Source organism: Ipomoea nil, unplaced genomic scaffold (assembly GCF_001879475.1).
Source record: "Ipomoea nil cultivar Tokyo-kokei standard unplaced genomic scaffold, Asagao_1.1 scaffold0216, whole genome shotgun sequence".
In the NCBI taxonomy this organism is placed as follows: domain Eukaryota; kingdom Viridiplantae; phylum Streptophyta; class Magnoliopsida; order Solanales; family Convolvulaceae; genus Ipomoea; species Ipomoea nil.
Genome location: NW_017616644.1, coordinates 103,013 through 122,552, shown reverse-complemented (window position 1 = coordinate 122,552; position 19,540 = coordinate 103,013). Strand labels below are relative to the sequence as shown.

General features: G+C 38.1%; 2 protein-coding genes across 2 annotated transcripts; both read right to left on the bottom strand.

The window, feature by feature from the left end:
• Positions 1 to 1,615: 1,615 nt before the first annotated feature.
• LOC109192695 lies at positions 1,616 to 3,239 on the bottom strand. Its single transcript, XM_019343398.1, has 2 exons — positions 2,570 to 3,239; positions 1,616 to 1,701 (listed from the first exon to the last, which is right to left on the bottom strand). The coding sequence occupies exons 1-2, from the start codon at positions 3,237 to 3,239 to the stop codon at positions 1,616 to 1,618; spliced, it is 756 nt and encodes a 251-aa protein (XP_019198943.1).
• Positions 3,240 to 16,265: 13,026 nt separating this feature from the next.
• On the bottom strand, positions 16,266 to 19,334 carry LOC109192688. The gene is made up of 5 exons (XM_019343385.1): positions 19,057 to 19,334; positions 18,452 to 18,982; positions 17,706 to 18,114; positions 16,806 to 17,621; positions 16,266 to 16,700 (listed from the first exon to the last, which is right to left on the bottom strand). The coding sequence occupies exons 1-5, from the start codon at positions 19,332 to 19,334 to the stop codon at positions 16,266 to 16,268; spliced, it is 2,469 nt and encodes an 822-aa protein (XP_019198930.1).
• Positions 19,335 to 19,540: the final 206 nt, after the last annotated feature.

Below are 19,540 nucleotides of genomic sequence, written 5' to 3'. Positions count from 1 at the left end.
CTTATCAGCCAAAATTTAGCTGTTTTGACCAAAAATAGCTGATTGACTAGTCAATAAGCTATTTTTATGTGTTTGGTAAATGGCTAATTGGCCATAGCTGATTGGGCCAATCAGCCAAAAAATGAAACGCTGGGTTGAGCAGCGTTTGTCAATAGCTGATTGAATATATTTATTAAATTACTAATTTAGCCTTGTATTTCTCATCCTTTACCCCTCTGCTGCTTCACCACTCACCAGTTCTACCTGCTGCTTCACCACTCTGCTCACCAGATTTCACCAAATTTGCAATTACAAAGAGACAAATGGAGTAGTATTTCAAATGGATTACCCCTCAAATTTCTCATGTCATCTTCATCCTCAAAAATCAAAATACACAATGAAACTAGATTTTTATTTCACAAGAAAAAAAAAACAATCAAACAAACAACAAGGACGAAAAACATTGCATATCTGAGTTAAGAAACCAGTTAGCCCATCTTATTCGCCGCTGCTATCTTCCTCATCTTATTCGCCATCGCCGCATGAAAAACAAATGGGTAGGGAACTAGGGATTTGATTGCAGCGCTGGATTGTGGATTTGTGGATAGGCTTAAGTTTTATAATAATAATAATAATAATAATAATAATAATAATAATAATAATAATAATAATAATAATAATAATAATAATAATAATAATAATAATAATAATAATAATTTTTACAATAAAATCATTTTACATTTTAAATATTTAAAATTATTTTCAATAATAATGAAATAAATAAAAAAATACACTGTAATACACTTATGTAAATAAAAATAATACACTTCCAAATATAAATGAATGGTGGCTCAAATTTTAGAAGCATTTATCAAAATTAAGATTTCATACTTCTTGTCTTAATAAATTTAAACTTAAAATAGCATAATATACTCATACCCTTAAAGGTCATTTTACATATAATCAGTTAATAGTAAACAGAAAATTTACCAAACACTTTTTTATAACCAGCTAATACAATCAGTTGGTCAAACTAGCTAATACAATCAGCTATTAACTATCAGTTAACTCGATCAGCTATCAGCCATTTGCCAAACACCCTCAAAGTCTTCATAAGTCAAGTCAATTTGCAAGTCAAAGTCAAAGAGATGAAGTTCGAGATGAAGTTTCATCAAACTATATATAGTAAGAGCTGAAGTTAGAGATGAAGTTTCAAAAGCTATATATAGTAAGAGAACTGAAGTTTCAATCAAGGATTGAATTCTCACCATCAATATGAGACCCAGATCAAGAGATCTCATTGGCCGAAACACTTCATCAGTAGCCATAAAGAGAGAATAATATACACAGATGATGAAAAGTTCCAGAAGGCTTGATCTACACCAGAATTATTTGAAGAAGCCTTAACGTGAAGACAAGATCTGCATCAGAAATATTTTAAGTCTCTTCACATGGACCAAGAGCTAAGCAACAGCCAAAATATCAGAGATATTATTTTTAATATGATCTTCTGAGAAAGCTACAGATCCTCTGCAAAGGCTACTAGAATTCAAATCTAAGATTTGGAATTCAAATTTGAGATCTACAATTAAAATTTTAGATTGTCTTTTTGCAACGGACGACTTCTTAAAACCAGCTATAAAAGGATGAAGAATGAAGCAGATGAAGTACTCCCAATCCTCGAAAGAAAGAGATCATACGAATCCAATCTGCTTGAAAAAGCTACAAGTGAGAATATATTCACAGTGAGAAAAACACTCAGAGAGCTCAAAGAGAAAATATTCAAGAGTGTTTAGTTCTTCATCATTGAGAGATTTGCTGCATATTGAAGATCCATTCAAGAAGTCTCAAAGTTGGAAGCCAGTTAAACTTGTTTTTCTACAAACAAGTGAATCAACAGTGTTGGAGAACACTGGACGTGATTAGTGCGGGCTTTGTGATCAAAGCACTAGATCAAAGGATACGTCGAAGACGGGGGGAAGGTAGCACGGAGTTGTGAAATCCTGGATTGTCACACGGAGCTGTGAGATCCGAAACAGCAGTGTCAGAGGCACTGGGCGTGATTGGTGTGGGCTTGGTGATCAAAGCACCAAATCACGGGATACGTCGACCAGATCGTGGAAGACGGGGGGAAAGTAGCACGGGGCTGTGAAATCCTGGAAAGTAGCACGGAGCTATGAAATCCGAAGCAGCAGTGTTGGAGGCACTGGGCGTGATTAGTGTGGGCTTAGTGATCAAAGCACTAGATCACGAAAATTCATTGTATCTAGGAACCAAGAAGTGGTGGATATAGTGAATTGCTCTTGGACGATAAGAGCAAGTGGAATAGGAGGATTACATCACCTCCTAACCACTATAAATTGCCTTGTGTCATTTACTGCTTTATTTACTTACTGCTTTTCACGTTGATATACTTGACACAATCACACAACTCGTATTTATTTATTCCGCTGCGTACAAGACTCTAACAATCTAGTTAAGAGTCTTGATCTCTCAGTTGCCTTAGCAATTGTTGTATTCGCGAAAAAGTTTAAAAGTTTATTCACCCCCCCCCCCTCTGGACTTTTACCACACCCCCTTAGGGACCAACAAGCTGCAAATAATATCCCATTAGTATCTAGAACTTTTAGGATTGTTCTAAACCAATCTTGGAAAATATTTGTCACAAAGTGGGGGAGTGGAAGGCTAGATTGGTCCCATATGGCTCTTGCATAATCACATAAAACCAATGAGTGCATAGTATTCTCATCCATAAGTCCACACATGGCACATATTGGGCTAACATCTACCCTCTTTATAAGTAAGTTGGTAGTGGTAGGGAGGATATCACTTATAGTTCTCCATAAAAAGGTCTTCCATTTTGGAGGAATTTTAAGCTTCCATAAGGTGTTCCACTTATCAAACCCATAGGTGTTCTCATAAGTGCCCACAGCACGTCTGTATCCATTCTTGACAGTATAGCATCCATTCGGGTCACTATACCAATACCATATATCCTCGTACTCTAGTGAGACCGGGATCTTTAGTATTTTAGGTATGTCATCCGGGTGGAAAATATCTAATAAAATATGAGGATCCCATGTACCAGTTGTTTGATCAATTAAGCCCACAACTTTTTCCCCTGCTAACTGAGGTGGTATTTCTGTTTGAATCATTGGATCTAAATTAGCATGCAGCCAAGGGTGCTCCCATATTAATGTTGAATTTCCATTCCCAATTCGTCGTCTCACTCCACTAGTTATTAATCCTTTGGCAGCCATAATACTTCGCTAACAATAACTAGGATTATTTTCAATATCCGCATCAGAGAAGGAATGCTTGGGGTAATACCGTGCCTTATAAATTCGAGAGACGAGCGAGTCAGTATTAGTAAGCAAACGCCATGCCTGCTTACCCAACATCGCCAAATTGAATGCCTTCAGATCCTTGAAACCCAGGCCTCCATACTTCTTGGGAGTACACAGCTTATCCCACACTTTCTAGTGAATGCCAGGGTCAGTCCCTGTTCCCCACCAGTAATGATTCATTGTTCTCTCAATAGCTATACAAACAGATGCAAGCAACAAAAAAAACACTCATTGAAAAGGTAGACATAACTTGAGCTACACTTTTCAACAATACTTCCTTACCAGCCTGAGTTAGTAATTTTTTATTCCACGAACCAATTCTCTGTCTGATTTTGTGAATCTCGTTTGGTCCCTTGGATTGCCCTGCCCGCATCCTTGCTAAGAGAAACCTTAATTCCAGTATAATTCTTTACTTTGCATCTCATTTGAATTAGATAAAATCAATCATGACAACTCTCTGTATCTATACTCCTTGATCCAAAGAAAGCAAGTTGTTGAGCTAAGCGACATGGAAGGCCTTCGTCTCTATTTGGAGACCAATAACACTGTCTTTCATCTCCGGTTGGAAACGAAGAAGCTTCTTTTGTCTCCAAAAGGCCCTTCCTTTGTCACTGGCTAGAGATGAGGAAACATCTTTGTCTCCAGCTGGAGACAATGAACACAGTCTACGTCTCCCGTCAGATACGAAAGAGAGGGTAATATATTTCATATTCAGATTTGAAAAAAAAATGTTAGATAGAAATAAAGATACCAAGGATTGTGATAGGTTCGGGTCGTTGTCCAAGGAATCTAAGAGGTCGGGTTAAAGGTTGGAAGTGAAGCATGATAAAATTATTCATTGTTTGCTGAGTAGAATTAAAGCGAGGGAAATTAACACAAGGGGGTGATTTTATTTTTATTTTTTTGTTTTTTTTTTGTTTTGTTTTTGTAATCCCCATTGGTGCCCTAGAACATGACCAATGATACACTCGAGGGTGGCTGTGGCTAGGCAACCGGCATTGGTGCTTAGCCGGTTGGCTTTTGGGTGGGGTACCAATCTAGCCCTCGCCTATTAGCCCATCAACCCTCCATCTTGTCAATAGGGATGGTTTCAATTACAAGTGTCAAAATAGGCCTGAAAGTTGAAGTTGCGCATAGAGTTGTTGGAATGCTCACTACATGCATTCAACGCATTGAATACCAAGTTTAACGTGTTAAAAGTGTGATGATTGGTGATTTTCCTCATCTGTAGTAGTTTGACATGTGTTGGTCTGGAAGGGTCGAGGCTACAAGTTTAGAGGGGGGAGGGAATAGACTTGTATACTTTTTAAAAAAATTTTAACGATTTGATTAGAAGCTCTGAAGGGTTAATTCTTTGCAAATAAATGATTCGTAGAGTCATGCACAACGAAAAATGTTTTATGCTTTTTGAGTGGTTTTGCATGTAAGTTTGATCTTTCGAAACGTTGGTGGTTTGAACGTGTTAGAATGTATGTAGTAAAGAGTGTGTGTGGGGGGGGGGGGGCGGGGGGGGGAGAGATTTTTATAGTGATTTGGCCAGCATAGCTTATTCCACTCTTCTCCTCGAACCCCTAAGGAGGTTTGCACTATTATCCTTTAGTATAAATTAAATGCCCAAGCCTTGAGCACCAAGCCAACCTTAAGCTCCACAGGTTTTTCAACTCAACACGAGTTTACTCGGTCTCTTTTTACTTCTACCAAGTAGAGTTACAAGTTTCTTTACGAATAAGATTTCTTTGATTCTCCAACTAGAAGCCTTGACTTTGAATGATGAACTTGATGTTCTCCTTTAAGCAGCTCAAGCTTCTAAATCTGAATTTTGCTTTGTAGCTTTTTCTCTCTCTTTAATGGTCACTTAATTTTGAACTTTGAAAGCTTTGAACACTTGAATATTTCTCACTTAATGGACCAACACCTTCTTCAGTCTTTAATGAAGGTATTTATAGCCGTTTTGAAATGAATCTGTTGGAGGAAAACTCAATTTAAACGTATATTAACTAGTGGGTAATGACTAGCATGTAATAAAAAAAAAAAGTAGCTTTATGTGTCAGATTTTCCAGCCGGTAGACCACCTTTTTGGCTGAACTTTACTTTTTGTTCTGCACAAAATATCTAGGCTTTTTAAGGAAAATCTCCCTTGGAATATGTACCTAGGACTCTCTTTGCCTTAGTCACATTTTCTCATAAAGCACTAGTGTTTTAAGGTTCTGAACTGTTTGCTCAGAGAATGTCTCGAGCAGTCCTTTCAAGTAGGGATGGAAATAAGTCGAGCCGAGCTGAGCTTTAGAAAATTAGGCCTAGGCCTATTACGAACATCAAAGGCATGAGCCTGGGCCTAAGCCTGTATCTAGGCTTTCTGTTAGGCTCAAGTCTGACCCTACAATTCGTTTGGTCTGGCCTGAAGCCATTTTAAAAGCCTGCTAATATGTAGGCTAGTGAAAAGGCATCAAAATAAGTCCTGCTTTGAGCTTATTTAAAGCCTACATTTAAACTTTTTAAAAAACTTTAATAAGTATTTCTAAATAAATTAACAAATATACCTAACATAAAACTAATACATACCAAGTTTAACGTGTTAAAAGTGTGATGATTGGTGATTTTCCTCATCTATAGTAGTTTGACATGTGTTGGTCTGGAAGGGTCGAGGCTACAAGTTTAGAGGGGGGAGTGAATAGACTTGTATACTTTTTAAAAAAAATTTAACGATTTGATTAGAAGCTCTGAAGGGTTAATTCTTTGCAAATAAATGATTCGTAGAGTCATTCACAACGAAATATGTTTTATGCCTTTTGAGTGGTTTTGCATGTAAGTTTGATCTTTCGAAACGTTGGTGGTTTGAACGTGTTAGAGTGTATGTAGTAAAGAGTGTGTGTGGGGGGGGGGGGGGGGGGGGGGGGAGGGGGGGGAGGGAGAGAGATTTTTATAGTGATTTGGCTAGCATAGCTTATTCCACTCTTCTCCTCGAACCCCTAAGGAGGTTTGCACTATTATCCTTTAGTATAAATTGAATGCCCAAGCCTTGAGCACCAAGCCAACCTTAAGCTCCACAGGTTTTTCAACTCAACACGAGTTTACTCGGTCTCTTTTTACTTCTACCAAGTAGAGTTACAAATTTCTTTACGAATAAGATTTCTTTGATTCTCCAACTAGAAGCCTTGACTTTGAATGATGAACTTGATGTTCTCCTTTAAGCAGCTCAAGCTTCTAAATCTGAATTTTGCTTTGTAGCTTTTTCTCTCTCTTTAATGGTCACTTAATTTTGAACTTTGAAAGCTTTGAACACTTGAATATTTCTCACTTAATGGACCAACACCTTCTTCAGTCTTTAATGAAGGTATTTATAGCCGTTTTGAAATGAATCTGTTGGAGGAAAACTCAATTTAAACGTATATTAACTAGTGGGTAATGACTAGCATGTAATAAAAAAAAAGTAGCTTTATGTGTCAGATTTTCCAGCCGGTAGACCACCTTTTTGGCTGAACTTTACTTTTTGTTCTGCACAAAATATCTAGGCTTTTTAAGGAAAATCTCCCTTGGAATATGTACCTAGGACTCTCTTTGCCTTAGTCACATTTTCTCATAAAGCACTAGTGTTTTAAGGTTCTGAACTGTTTGCTCAGAGAATGTCTCGAGCAGTCCTTTCAAGTAGGGATGGAAATAAGTCGAGCCGAGCTGAGCTTTAGAAAATTAGGCCTAGGCCTATTACGAACATCAAAGGCATGAGCCTGGGCCTAAGCCTGTATATAGGCTTTCTGTTAGGCTCAAGTCTGACCCTACAATTCGTTTGGTCTGGCCTGAAGCCATTTTAAAAGCCTGCTAATATGTAGGCTAGTGAAAAGGCTTCAAAATAAGTCCTGCTCTGAGCATATTTAAAACCTACATTTAAACTTTTTAAAAAATGTTAATAAGTATTTCTAAATAATTTAACAAATATGCCTAACATAAAACTAATACATAACTACATAAGTATATCACCACAATGCAAATATAATAACATTGAAACATAAAATAAAATCATGTCACGACTTCAACATGCTCATTAACTTGTTTAGAAATAAATTCAATTGTATCATTGCTTGTCATTCGATATAATCTATTAAATAGTTAACAATCAACTCACATAATTAAGTTACTACATGATGCAGCCCAACATAATGAAGATCCATCAAGAGTACCAATTGGGCCAATCACAAGGCCCAAGTCCAAACGATTAAGATAACTCTTCATTGGTGATATTCAAAGATGGTGGAAATCCAAGTCAAGCCCATTTGCAAAAGATGAAGAAGATTTCAAGGCTTTTTATAATTGTTTAAGTGCTGATTTTGGTGATTAGATTAGGCCCAAATCAGCCCTATTATTTTTGGTCATCATTAATTTAAATTGTTTGGCATAAAAGAGAAAACACTAGTTGTATTTAGAAAGGATTCCTTAAATCCTTTTCTAAATAAAAACTCTATTTACTTGTTTTCTAGATTAGGTTTAGGACTCTTTTCCCCATTGTATTTAGATTACAATGCTGCCTTATACCTATAAATAGGGCACATCCATATCAGTTTGAAAGAGGCTTTAATTCAATAAAATTCTTAAGTTTTTCTTCACACTTGTGTAAGAAACCTTATGGCTAATTGTGGACTCAATTAGTGGCTAGTCGTGGACTCGTTCTTAAATAGAAGGAAACTAGATCTGACTCTAGTTGATTGAAGATTGCATCATTGAGGTACTTGAAGCTACAATGGGATTCTTCCAAGTCTTTGAGGATTCGAGACAAAGGGTTTCTCGTGAGGTTTAAGGTATTTCGATCCATCTCTATCGTGGGGCGTTCCTTTGATATATTATACACTTGCTAATTCTTTACGGTCATTGAGATATTGATCTTCGAAGTAAGGGCAGCGTTTCTGTTTTTCTAGATGATTCTTGAAAGTCTTGATTCTGTTTTGAAGGGGTTGTGTGGATACTCTTGGTTTGGAATTTTTGTTGATATTTACAGTAGTTATTTGGAGGTTACTTATCAAAAAAATCAAGAAAGTTGAAAAAAAAAAGCAAAAAAGAGAAAGCAATAAAGAAGAAGAATAAGGTTGGGGAAAGAATTTGGCTGGTAGGAGAATTTTGGAGGGACAAGGAAGGGGAAAAGTATAAGGTTGGAAGGAGTTCTTTAATGATTCCTAATTGGTTGTGGTACACGTGAACCCATTTTATATTCTATTTGTCTCTATCTTTTGATATTGGTCTTGCATATCTTTCTGCCATACTTCCTTCTTTGGTTTCCTTTTTCTTTCAAATATTGCTTAGTTTCTTTGCTTGTATTGTCCTTTTTTCTTTGCTTCTTGCTCTCAATTTTATTACCTACCTCACGATACACCTTACTCTCAAAGGCTTGTGAAGCTTTCCAAGGTACGTTTTCTTGAACTTTGAGGTTGAATCCATATCAAGTTGAGTTCCGGACTAGAATTTTCCTTTTTGGAAAAAGGCTTGTGAGAGTATCTGCCACCTTGAGTGATACACGAGTGGAGTGTGTGTTTGTAAGAGTGTATAGTGCACCCCCAGAGCCATATAATCCACCTCTTACCTACGAGCTGAGAATAGTGAGGGAGCGAGCCAACTTTTTGGTTTCACTAACATGAATACTCACATATCTTCTTGTTTTTAGATTTTGTTTCTCATCTACAGATGACTGAAGAGGTTCCAAACACACGTAGGAGGTTAGAGCAGAAGATAGATGCTCTAGCCTTTGCCATGAAAGGTTTAAGCACTCGGATGACTAATCTAGAGCAACACCCTAAGCAAGTGCAACCGCCACTCTATACTAGGGGAAACATTCATGGATAGGGATGCATTATCGTTATCAATTCGGATCAATGTATGAATTTAGCTAGTACAGCCATGGTGGACTACCTTAAGTTACCTCTTATCAATCACCCCCAACCGTATAATTTTATTGATTCAGGGGATGTGAGAGTGACTAAACAAGCTTTTATTCCTTTTTGTATTGGCAAGTATTATGATGAGGTTCTATGTGATATTGTGCCAATGTGTACTGCACATGTTTCACTTGGAAGGTCATGGCAACATGATAGACATTTTTATTATAATGCACTCAACAACACATGCAATGTCACCTATAATAGATTTATACATGTGCTTAAGCCTCTACTTCCAAAACAAGTAGAAGAAATTCAACTGAGATCGAAGCAAGCTCTCAAACCAGCCTTGAAGAAAGAAGAAATCAATGAGAGCAAACTGGAACCTCCATGTTTAGAATTGGAGTCACCACTTCAGTCCTCTAACTTAGTTTGTAGCCAAGCAAAGGAACCGCTATCAGTGGTACAGTGGAAAGAACCAGCCAGAGCTATCAAAGTGCAGCCTCGCTTGGTAACAAAAAAGGATAGTAAGCGAGAGAAAAGAAGGGGAGTAACTATTTACTCACTTTTATTTCAAAAGCATGCATTAAAATTCTCTAGATTTGTTTGCCATGTTTCTATTAATGATCTACTTGCTAGATGTGTTAGAAATTTGTTTGCCTCCATACATCCAAGATTCCTTAATTTTGATTTTACTAAAACATTATTTGATAGAGATAAGGAATCACTTGGAAGTTATAAGGCACATTTGAAAACTTCTTATGGCAAACACTACTTGCTCAAGGGGTTTTGGTTCAAAGTCAATGGGATTGACACTTTTTGCTTTGTTTTGGGCAATGATTTAATTGTTGATTCACATAAGGGACATTTTGATTTTCCAAAGAGTGATGATGTTTTGCATGGATATTTTAATTGGCCAAAGAAGAAAAAAGATGTAGAATCTTATGTTCAGAATTGTGCTACTTACCACCATAATACATCTAAATCATTACTTGATATTTTCATGAATTTTCTGTTTGATTTTACCTTAAGCTCTATGAGGAAAGATTTTGTGTTTGTTGACAATTCAAAGAAGATGCCAAAATTTAATATTTCTCTTTTTGTTGAATTATTACCATCCAGAATGTTTAAATTCCATGATGTATCATTAGACTAAATTGCCTTACTTGTTGATTGTAGGATGATGATTGGAGCGACTCGTGTCAAGCATCCCAAGAAAAAGTTCCATGAGCGTGATAAAACACAAAGTGAGCTTGCTAATTTGTCTTTCATTGAAGATTTGGATTCGAGGACGAATCCTTTTCAAGAAGGGGAGAATAATAAGAACCAGTACACATGGAATCCAATAAGGGTCTATAGTGGGCTCATCACAAGGCCCATAACTACATCCTTAAAGAATCAGTGGTGGAAGAAACAAGAAGGCCCAATAATAATTCCATTCGATAGAGGAAAGTATTATAGTGGCCCATTTCAAGTGATATCATGGATCGAAGACAATGCTTACAAGATTCGAGGTTGAATCATTTTCAAGAAGGTGAGGATGATGCGGCCCAACATAATGAAGATCCATCAAGAGTACCAATTGAGCCAATCACAAGGCCCAAGTCCAAACGATTAAGACAACTCTTCATTGGTGATATTCAAAGATGGTGGAAATCCAAGTCAAGCCCATTTGCAAAAGATGAAGAAGATTTCATGGCTTTTTATAATTGTTTAAGTGCTGATTTTGGTGATTAGATTAGGACCAAATCAGCCCTATTATTTTTTGTCATCATTAATTTAAATTGTTTGGCATAAAAGAGAAAACACTAGTTGTATTTAGAAAGGATTCCTTAAATCCTTTTCTAAATAAAACTCTATTTACTTGTTTTCTAGATTAGGTTTAGGACTCTTTTCCCCATTGTATTTAGATTACAATGCTGCCCTATACCTATAAATAGGGCACATCCATATCAGTTTTAAAGAGACTTTAATTCAATAAAATTCTTAAGTTTTTCTTCACACTTGTGTAAGAAACCTTATGGCTAATTGTGGACTCAATTAGTGGCTAGTCGTGGACTCGACTAGCAAATTGATTCGTGGACTCGAATCAATCTTCCTTTCTTCAACCTTAGATTTAGGTTCGTGGACTCGTTCTTAAATAGAAGGAAACTAGATCTGACTCTAGTTGATTGAAGATTGCATCATCGAGGTACTTGAAGCTACAATGGGATTCTTCCAAGTCTTTGAGGATTCGAGACAAAGGGTTTCTCGTGAGGTTTAAGGTATTTCGATCCATCTCTATCTTTACATTGAGAGCATTAATGGGACAATACTTCCATATTATTTGAACCTTGGACTAGATTCATATCACTACACTTCATTAAATATTATAACAGTAAGAACAGTTAATAAACAATTAAACAATAAAAACACTTATAATAGCAAGACTAGCAGCAATGTTTATAGTTAAATCAGACTTTAGAATGAGATTTTGGAGGTGGAGTGTTTGGGTTTGATAATTATATATACTTGGATTATATTGTAAATATGCAAATATATATATATATATATATATATATATATATATATATAATAAGGGTCAAATAGACCATCGAACTACACATGTAATTGCAATTAGGCTATTGAACTAAAAACAAATACAATTGGGTCCCTATACAACGCAAAATGATGCAATTGAGCAAAAAATGATTTGTTTACTTGTTTGCTTGCTGATGTGGATGTTACCATATTAAAATAATAATTTTTTTATTTTATTTTAATAATTTAAAGTAACAAAAAAAAAACAAAAAAGGTTTTCTGATTCGTCTCTAGGCTGTCGGAGACGAAGAACCAGTCTTCATCTCCTGCATCCTAGAGATGAAGAGGTCCCTTCGTCTCCGACCTGACTTAATTGCATAGTTTTGCGTTGTTCAGGGGTCCAATTGCATTTTTTTTTTGAGTTTAATGGTCTAATTGCATTTTTGTGTGTCGTTCGATGGCCTATTTGACCCTTTTTCCTATATATATGTATGTATGTATGTATGTATGTATATAAATAGGCTAGGCCTATAAGCCTGAAGACCGAGCTTGGTATATATGGATCTGACCTGTTTAGTTTAACAAGCTTTGTTTCTAATAATTTCTCCCTTTTTTATGATGCCAAAACCTATATCCATATTACGAGGTTGTTTTTAAACATGAATTGATTTTTCATTACAATTTGGCCCATAATCAGAGTTTGAGAAATTTATCTAATGACATAAACTACTTAATAAACTAAGGAACACTATGATACACACACTGAAAATTTTCATTAATATCTCAAAAATAATACAAGTACATTCAATGCACAAAAAAAAACATAAATAAATAACCTTTACAAGAATTTTGATTCTTCAATTTCAGTCTATGCTGCTCTTGAAACATCCCGTGTTACGGCCTCCATACCCTGACTAAATATGAAATTAGTTCTGTTAACATATAATTAAAAAGGATTTAATTAGACTAGAATTCCCATTAATTAATTAGTATGGCCCACAATGGATCATGGACCCTTATCCCTAACCAAGTCTTTAATTCTACTAGGAATAGGAAAGATGAGCCTTTACCATTCAAATCCTAGTTAGGACTCCTGAATCCATATATAGGGGATTAGAGAGCATTTAGAAACCTACCACAATTAATTTTGCCACGCGAGGTATTCCCCGAGGAAGCCTAGCAAAGGAATTCCCCACCAACGAACTTAGAGGAATCTATCGGAGGGAGATCTTAGAGAAAAACCTTAGTAGCCAATGATATTGATTAGGGCTAAGAGGTAACGCATGTCTTACAAAACCTATTTTCCTTGCTATATCTTCATTATTGGCTCCTTTGATGTGTGATTCTGTGATTGAGTCTTGATAGAGCTTTGCCTAGGGTTTATGTTGTATTTATTTGATAATCTTGATGATCTTGATGTTGTGATTGATTATATGTGTAATCTTGTATTTTAATTATGTCTAGAGCTTGTCTCTAGGGTTTATATTGTAAATCTCGTTGTTATGATGTTCTTGGTATATTTTGGTGGGATTATGCTGGATCGGGTGTTAAGTCTAGCCTATGATTCATCTTTAGGACTTTGCATATAGATTTCGTGATGTTCTTGAGGTTTCGGAAGCTCCCAAACCGTTATATGATTAATGTTGAGTCTTGGCATGTTTAGGTATCGTGTTAGAACTTATTTGGAATGATTCTTGGTTTAATTTCCGTTAATTGAATCCGTGATATTGTTGTTGTGTGTTGGAATGTGTCTGGACATGGTTTTGGGTTCCACGAGAGATCCAGGGACCAAAAAGTTGCTTGTGTATTAGTAGGGGGGTGGGTAGGTGGGGGGACGAACACCCGCCACCTACCCGCTGCCCGGTTGCCCTCTCTCCAACGGGCAGCCGGCGGGCAGACGATTGCCCGCCGGGCACCTGCTGGATTGGTGAGCCGCCGCCGGCGGGTGGTCCTCCACCCGCCGCCCACCCTCTGGAAAATGGTTGTGGACCGTGATGTTTTCTCCCGTTTGTTGTTTCCCCGTGTCCCGTTGTGTCCAGTTGTACCCCGTTTGTCGTGTATGAGTCTCGTTTGATGTTTTGAATATCGTTATAGGAATTTATGTGTAGTGGGTGTTTTTGTTGTTATGTCTTGATTGTTATTGATTGATTATGTGTTGATTGATTGAACGATGATGGGTATCGTGGTCATTGCGCAATGATCGGTGTGACTAATGATGATGATGATGATGAGATTGTGATTGGTGGAAATGAATTGTTGGCGGATGTCACAACAAGTGCCCGGTCATTGTACTAAAGGTACAGACCTAGCAGTTACTGTGCTGAAGGCACGAACCCACCTTCGACTAGCTTGCCTTGAGCATGGGTAAGGTTATAAGTGCTGCGGTGCCATGTCGGGGCTATATGCGCTGACCCCTTGGCATTGGTACTAGAGGTATGTATCATGCGAATGGCACTGCGGCGCTATCATGATATGAGGTGATTGATAGGTGGTTGGTCGGTGGGGGCATGTAGTTGCCCGGAGGGATAAGGGAGGCGATATAAGGGTGGCCTGGAGGCGATATAAGGACGAAGGGGAGCCACAAGGTTGGAACTTGGTATATGGTTGGAAGATGGATTGTGTGCTTTGATGATTACTTGCTAATTGCTTGTCATTGGATCCCATTGTTGCCTTTAATTGCTATTTATGAGCTTACTTGTCTATTATGTCTTGTATTGCATCCTTAGGATGCATGCTAGCCTTTATGATCACTCTATGGTGTCAAGTCTATTGTTATGTCTTGTGTATTGATCTTGGTTTAAAGCTAGGGTCGCTTAAGATATATATGTATTCCAGTTTCAAAATGATTTCTTTATATCTACCTATATTGTACTTAGCGCGTTGGAGTGGGTTACCAGCATTGTTCGCTGACGGTTGTTACACCGCATGTTTTTCAGGTACAGATTAGTAGCTTGGAGTGCGCTAGTTGGATTCCCTAGATCTAGTTTGGATAGTCTTAGATTCGGTTAAACGGCCTGCGTGCCTTGATTTGTACTCAATTATGAATTTATGGATTTATGTTTGGATTAGTTAGTTTGGCCTGTGCATCTAAGTTCTCCAGCTTAGATGTGGCATAGAACCCCGACTATTATGTTTCGTTTATGCTCTGTTTGGGAATTAACAATAGATTCGCCTTTATTTTATAAGCTTTTAAGAATTTAAAAATTAGGGGTGTTACAGTTGGTATCAGAGCACAAGTTCGACCCTAGGATAAGGCCCCTAAGACATTTAAGGACAATAAGTTTGGACTCTAGGTACTTAAGTACATAAGGTCTAGGAAGTTTAGGATGCGCGGTGAGGTTGTGAGTTTATTTACCATCAACTGCTTAACTTCTCCCTAATCTATTCTGTGCTTAGCTTGAAAGTTTCCCCTAAAATTATAGCATCGAGGTAAGGGTGCGAATCCCTAACTTATTGTTACGATCGACGTTAATCCTGTAGACATCGGAATGGCGCCAACAAGAAATCAGTCGAGAACCCCTGAGCCCTCCACTCAAGATTCGCTACTCTATCTAAGGAGTTGGTTTTTAACCGTGCTTCGTCTCGACCAACTTTCCTGGAGTATACCTAAGGATTGTCTATCATATTTTGGTTTAATCTATTTGTTTATTAGGCTTTCTTGCTACTGTGATTATGTGTTGTTTGGTCAATTAAAGAGTAGCCACAACATCTTTAATTTACCAAAATTACATATCCAGTTTTACTCACATAAAGTTAAAGCAAGAACATTGTAGTTAACTCTGCGTGATATGGCAAAATTTAGCCCATGGGCAATTTTGTTATTGAATGTAAGGTTAATTAGGATGAAATACCATACTATGATCATAATTTGCCCACAGGGATTATGTATCGTCATAAAGTTTTGGTAGTTTTGTCATTAAGGGTGGAAAAACTAAAATCGCACCCATTCCGTTTCCACCATTTAGTTTTGGTAGATTCATTATGCGTAAAAATTTAGCTCACAGGCAATTTTTATGGCATCCGAATTTATCTTTTGCATAATTTTACATTGGTAATATTATGTACTTCAGTATCTCTCTCTATTTTTTGTGCCTCAAAAAATACTAACCAAACATTCAGTATTATTCTTTACAACAACTCTTCCTGTCACCCAAAAACAAACTATTAATGTTCATATCCTTAACTACGATAATCACAAGGAGTGGAAAGATGTTATCTCCTGCAATTAAGATTAATATAGTTGGATTACGCTGTTCTCAATGAGGAACCCCTTGAGGTTACTGAAGAAAGCCCTGGCATAGCCAAGCAGCTTCTCGCATGATGGGAGATATCCAATCAATTATGTGTGTTTTTCATTAAGTCAAGAATTTCCAATAAAATTCGTTATTGCATTGAAGACATTAAGAAAGCTAAGGCTTTGCTCAAAGCTATTAATGATAACTTCATTGACTCAAAGAAAGTTTTGGCAATAACTCTAATAATGAAGTTTAGAAATTTGCGTCTTTCCACTATCAAGGGAACGCGTGAACACATCACGCAAGTCAGGGACACTACAGCTCAATTAAAGAAGTTCGAAATCATTGTACCGTAGGGTCTTGTTAAAAGCTTCAGCAAGCCCATTCGCAGCTGCATAGTAAGCTGATGAATTTCGCTGCTTAAACTCAAAAAGCTTGCAGATCTTATCCATCAACTTGTTGTCAAAAGGTTTCCCATTATCTGTTAGGATATATCGTGGGATACGAAATCGATAGATGATGTGGATACGGAGAAAGTCTGCAACATTTTCTTTCTTCACCTTCTTCAATGCGACGACCTCTGCCCACTTTGAAAAGTAATCAGTGGCAGCTAATATGTATGCATGCCCTGCAGATGACTTAAGTGTAATTGAGCCAACCACATCAAGTCCCCAAGCGTCAAATGGCCAAGATGCAATTGTTGGGTGTAAGGTTCCGGTGGCTGATGGATAAAGTTTGCATGATATTGACAAGCTTGATACCTTCGAGCATAGTCTATGCAATCCTTTACCATTGCAGGCCAATAATAGCCCATTTGATTAATATGGAAGTGTAACTTTGGGACCGGATTGATGTGCACCGCAAACCCCAGAATGAGCTTCTTGCATAGCTTGTAAAGCTTCCTCTTCCCCTAGGCATCGGAGAAACACTCTATCAAAGGAACGATGATACAACGTGTCTTTATAGTAGATGAAGCGAGGAGCTCGACGCTTTATATCCACCCTCTTACGCGGATCTTCGGGTAACTTTCCATCGATGATGTAGTCAATCAGTGGTTGCCTCCAGTCGTCCTTGCCTATATCATAAACTGATGCAGTAGGGAGTTCAACAATTTCATCAACTGAGCCGTCTTCATTGAAGGTTGGCAGAACTATCCACCTTTGACATACTTGTACTCGGGTGGCAGGATGAGCAATAGTTGAAGCCAATGCGGCTAAGGGGTCAGCCTGCTTGTTTTCTTTCCTTGGTACATGTTCAATTGTGATGTCCCATAACCATTGCATGAGTATCCTTCCATAGTTGTTATATGGGACTAACTCAACCTTTTTCACTTCATATAGACCTAACACTTGGTTTATGGTCAACTTTGAATCTCCATAAATGTTAATTCTCAGTTGTTTCATGTTAGCCGCTATTTCAAGCCCAAGTATCAATGCTTGATACTCAGCAACGTTGTTTGAACATTGTTCTGTCAAGGTGAATGAATATGACAACACTGCACCTTCTGGAGTGACAAAGACAATTCCAACTCCTGCCCCTTCTCTATGCGAAGCACCATCAAAATACATTTTCCATGGGGGTAAGACCTCAATGACAAGCACATCTTCATCGGGCAAATCGTAAGATAATTCCCATTCAGCAGGTATTTGGTGATCTACTAGGAAATCAGGTAAGGCTTGCCCCTAGACAGATTTCTGCGGCACATAAACCATTTCAAATTGTTGAAACAATAAGTACCACATTGCAAGGCGGTCAGAGAGCACGACCTTCGCCATAACATACTTCACCGGGTTCGCTTTGGAAACAAGCCGGATGGTATGAGCCTCAAAGTAGTGCTTAAGTTTTTTTATCGCGAGCATAAGTGCCAAACATAGCTTTTCAGTTGGGGAGTACTTTAACTCGTTCGGGGTCATCATTTTACTAAGATAGTAGAGGGCATTCTCTTTCCCCTTGTCATTTTCCTGAGCAAGCAAGGCGCCCACAAAGCTGTCTTGGGTGGAGATATAGAGGATTAGTGGGCGTCCGTGAACAGGAGCGATTCGCACATGCGGTTTCATCAAGTATGACTTGATACTCTCAAATGCGTTCTTGCATGCTTCATCCCATATGAACGGGATACCCTTCTTCTTCAACCGACTAAAATGTTGGCATCTTCCTGCTAGGTTTGATATGAACCTTCGGATGTAAGCCAACTTCCCTTGTAAGCTTTTAAGCTCATGAAGGTTACTTGGCTCAGGCATCTTCATTATGGCGTCGATTTTGGCTTGCTCGATCTCGATGCCCCTATGTCGAATAGTAAACCCAAGGAACTTTTCAGTAGCAACCCCGAAAGCACATTTCAAGGGGTTCATTTTGAGTTGAAACTTCCGTAGGCGGTCGAAGACTTGCCTTAAATGCACCAAGTGATTTGTGCGCAATTTCGACTTCACAATCAGGTTATCTATGTAGCATTCAACCATTTTATGAAGCATATCATCAAATATTGTCTGCATAGCCATTTGGTATGTAGCACCTGCATTTTTCCAACCCTACTTTGTAACAGTAGATGCCTTTTGGCATTCGGAATGTTGTCAACTCTTCGTCTTCCGGCGCCATGCGAATTTGATTATAACCGGAGGATCCATCCATGAATGACATGATCTCATGTCCAGTTACGACATCTATCATTAACTCTGTGATAAGAAGTGGGAAGTCATCTTTCGGGCATGCAACATTTAGATCCCAAAAGTCTACGCAGACGTGGATCTGGCCGTTCTTCTTGCGCACGGGCACAATGCTGGATATCCAGGTTGGATATTTAACTTCATGAATGAAGCCAGCCTCTATAAGCTTGTTGACTTCTATTTCAATCGAGGGAATGAGCACGGGACGAAAGCGCTGATGAGCTCGTTTGACTGGACGGCACCCCCTTTTCACTGCCAAGCGGTGCACAGATACCTTTGGGTCTAACCCTGGCATCTCTTTGTATGCCCATGCAAAAACATCAATGTATTCCCTTAGCAATGTGATATAGGTTTCTTCATCTTCATCGGAGAGAAGTGCGCTAAAGAAAATAGGCCGAGGATTTTTAGGAGTTCCAAGATCAACTTCTTTTAATTCATCCACTGCAGCTCGTACCCTTCTTCTAACTCATGGGGTGCCTCCTCTGCATTTTCCCCCTCGATCGGGGTCTTGTAGCATAAAGTGATATGGAACGACGATTCCACCTCGCCCTGAGTAGTTGGTGGTACGTCGTCACTTGAGCTTATGCTTTCATCATTTTCTTCTTTATGCACACGAGTGTGTACAATGGTCTTCGGTTGGACTTTCAACACTTCACCACATGAAACATGAATGTATGTTTCTCGTCTCATTCGAGAAGGATTCATGCTTCTAAGCTTATTGGAAGGCTCCATTTCAACAGGAAGATGGGTATTGTCTTCGATCATGTATTGCCTTTCTCTTTGGGGCTTTAGGACTTGACCCCAGTCTATCAAAGACTGAGCGTCGAGAGTCCGCCTTACCCATTCGGTCGAAGACTGACTTCTTTTTGTCTTGCCCATTATTATTGGCAGGAGTGAGTTTTGGATCGTACTCACTTTCATCCGCGGAGATACAATTA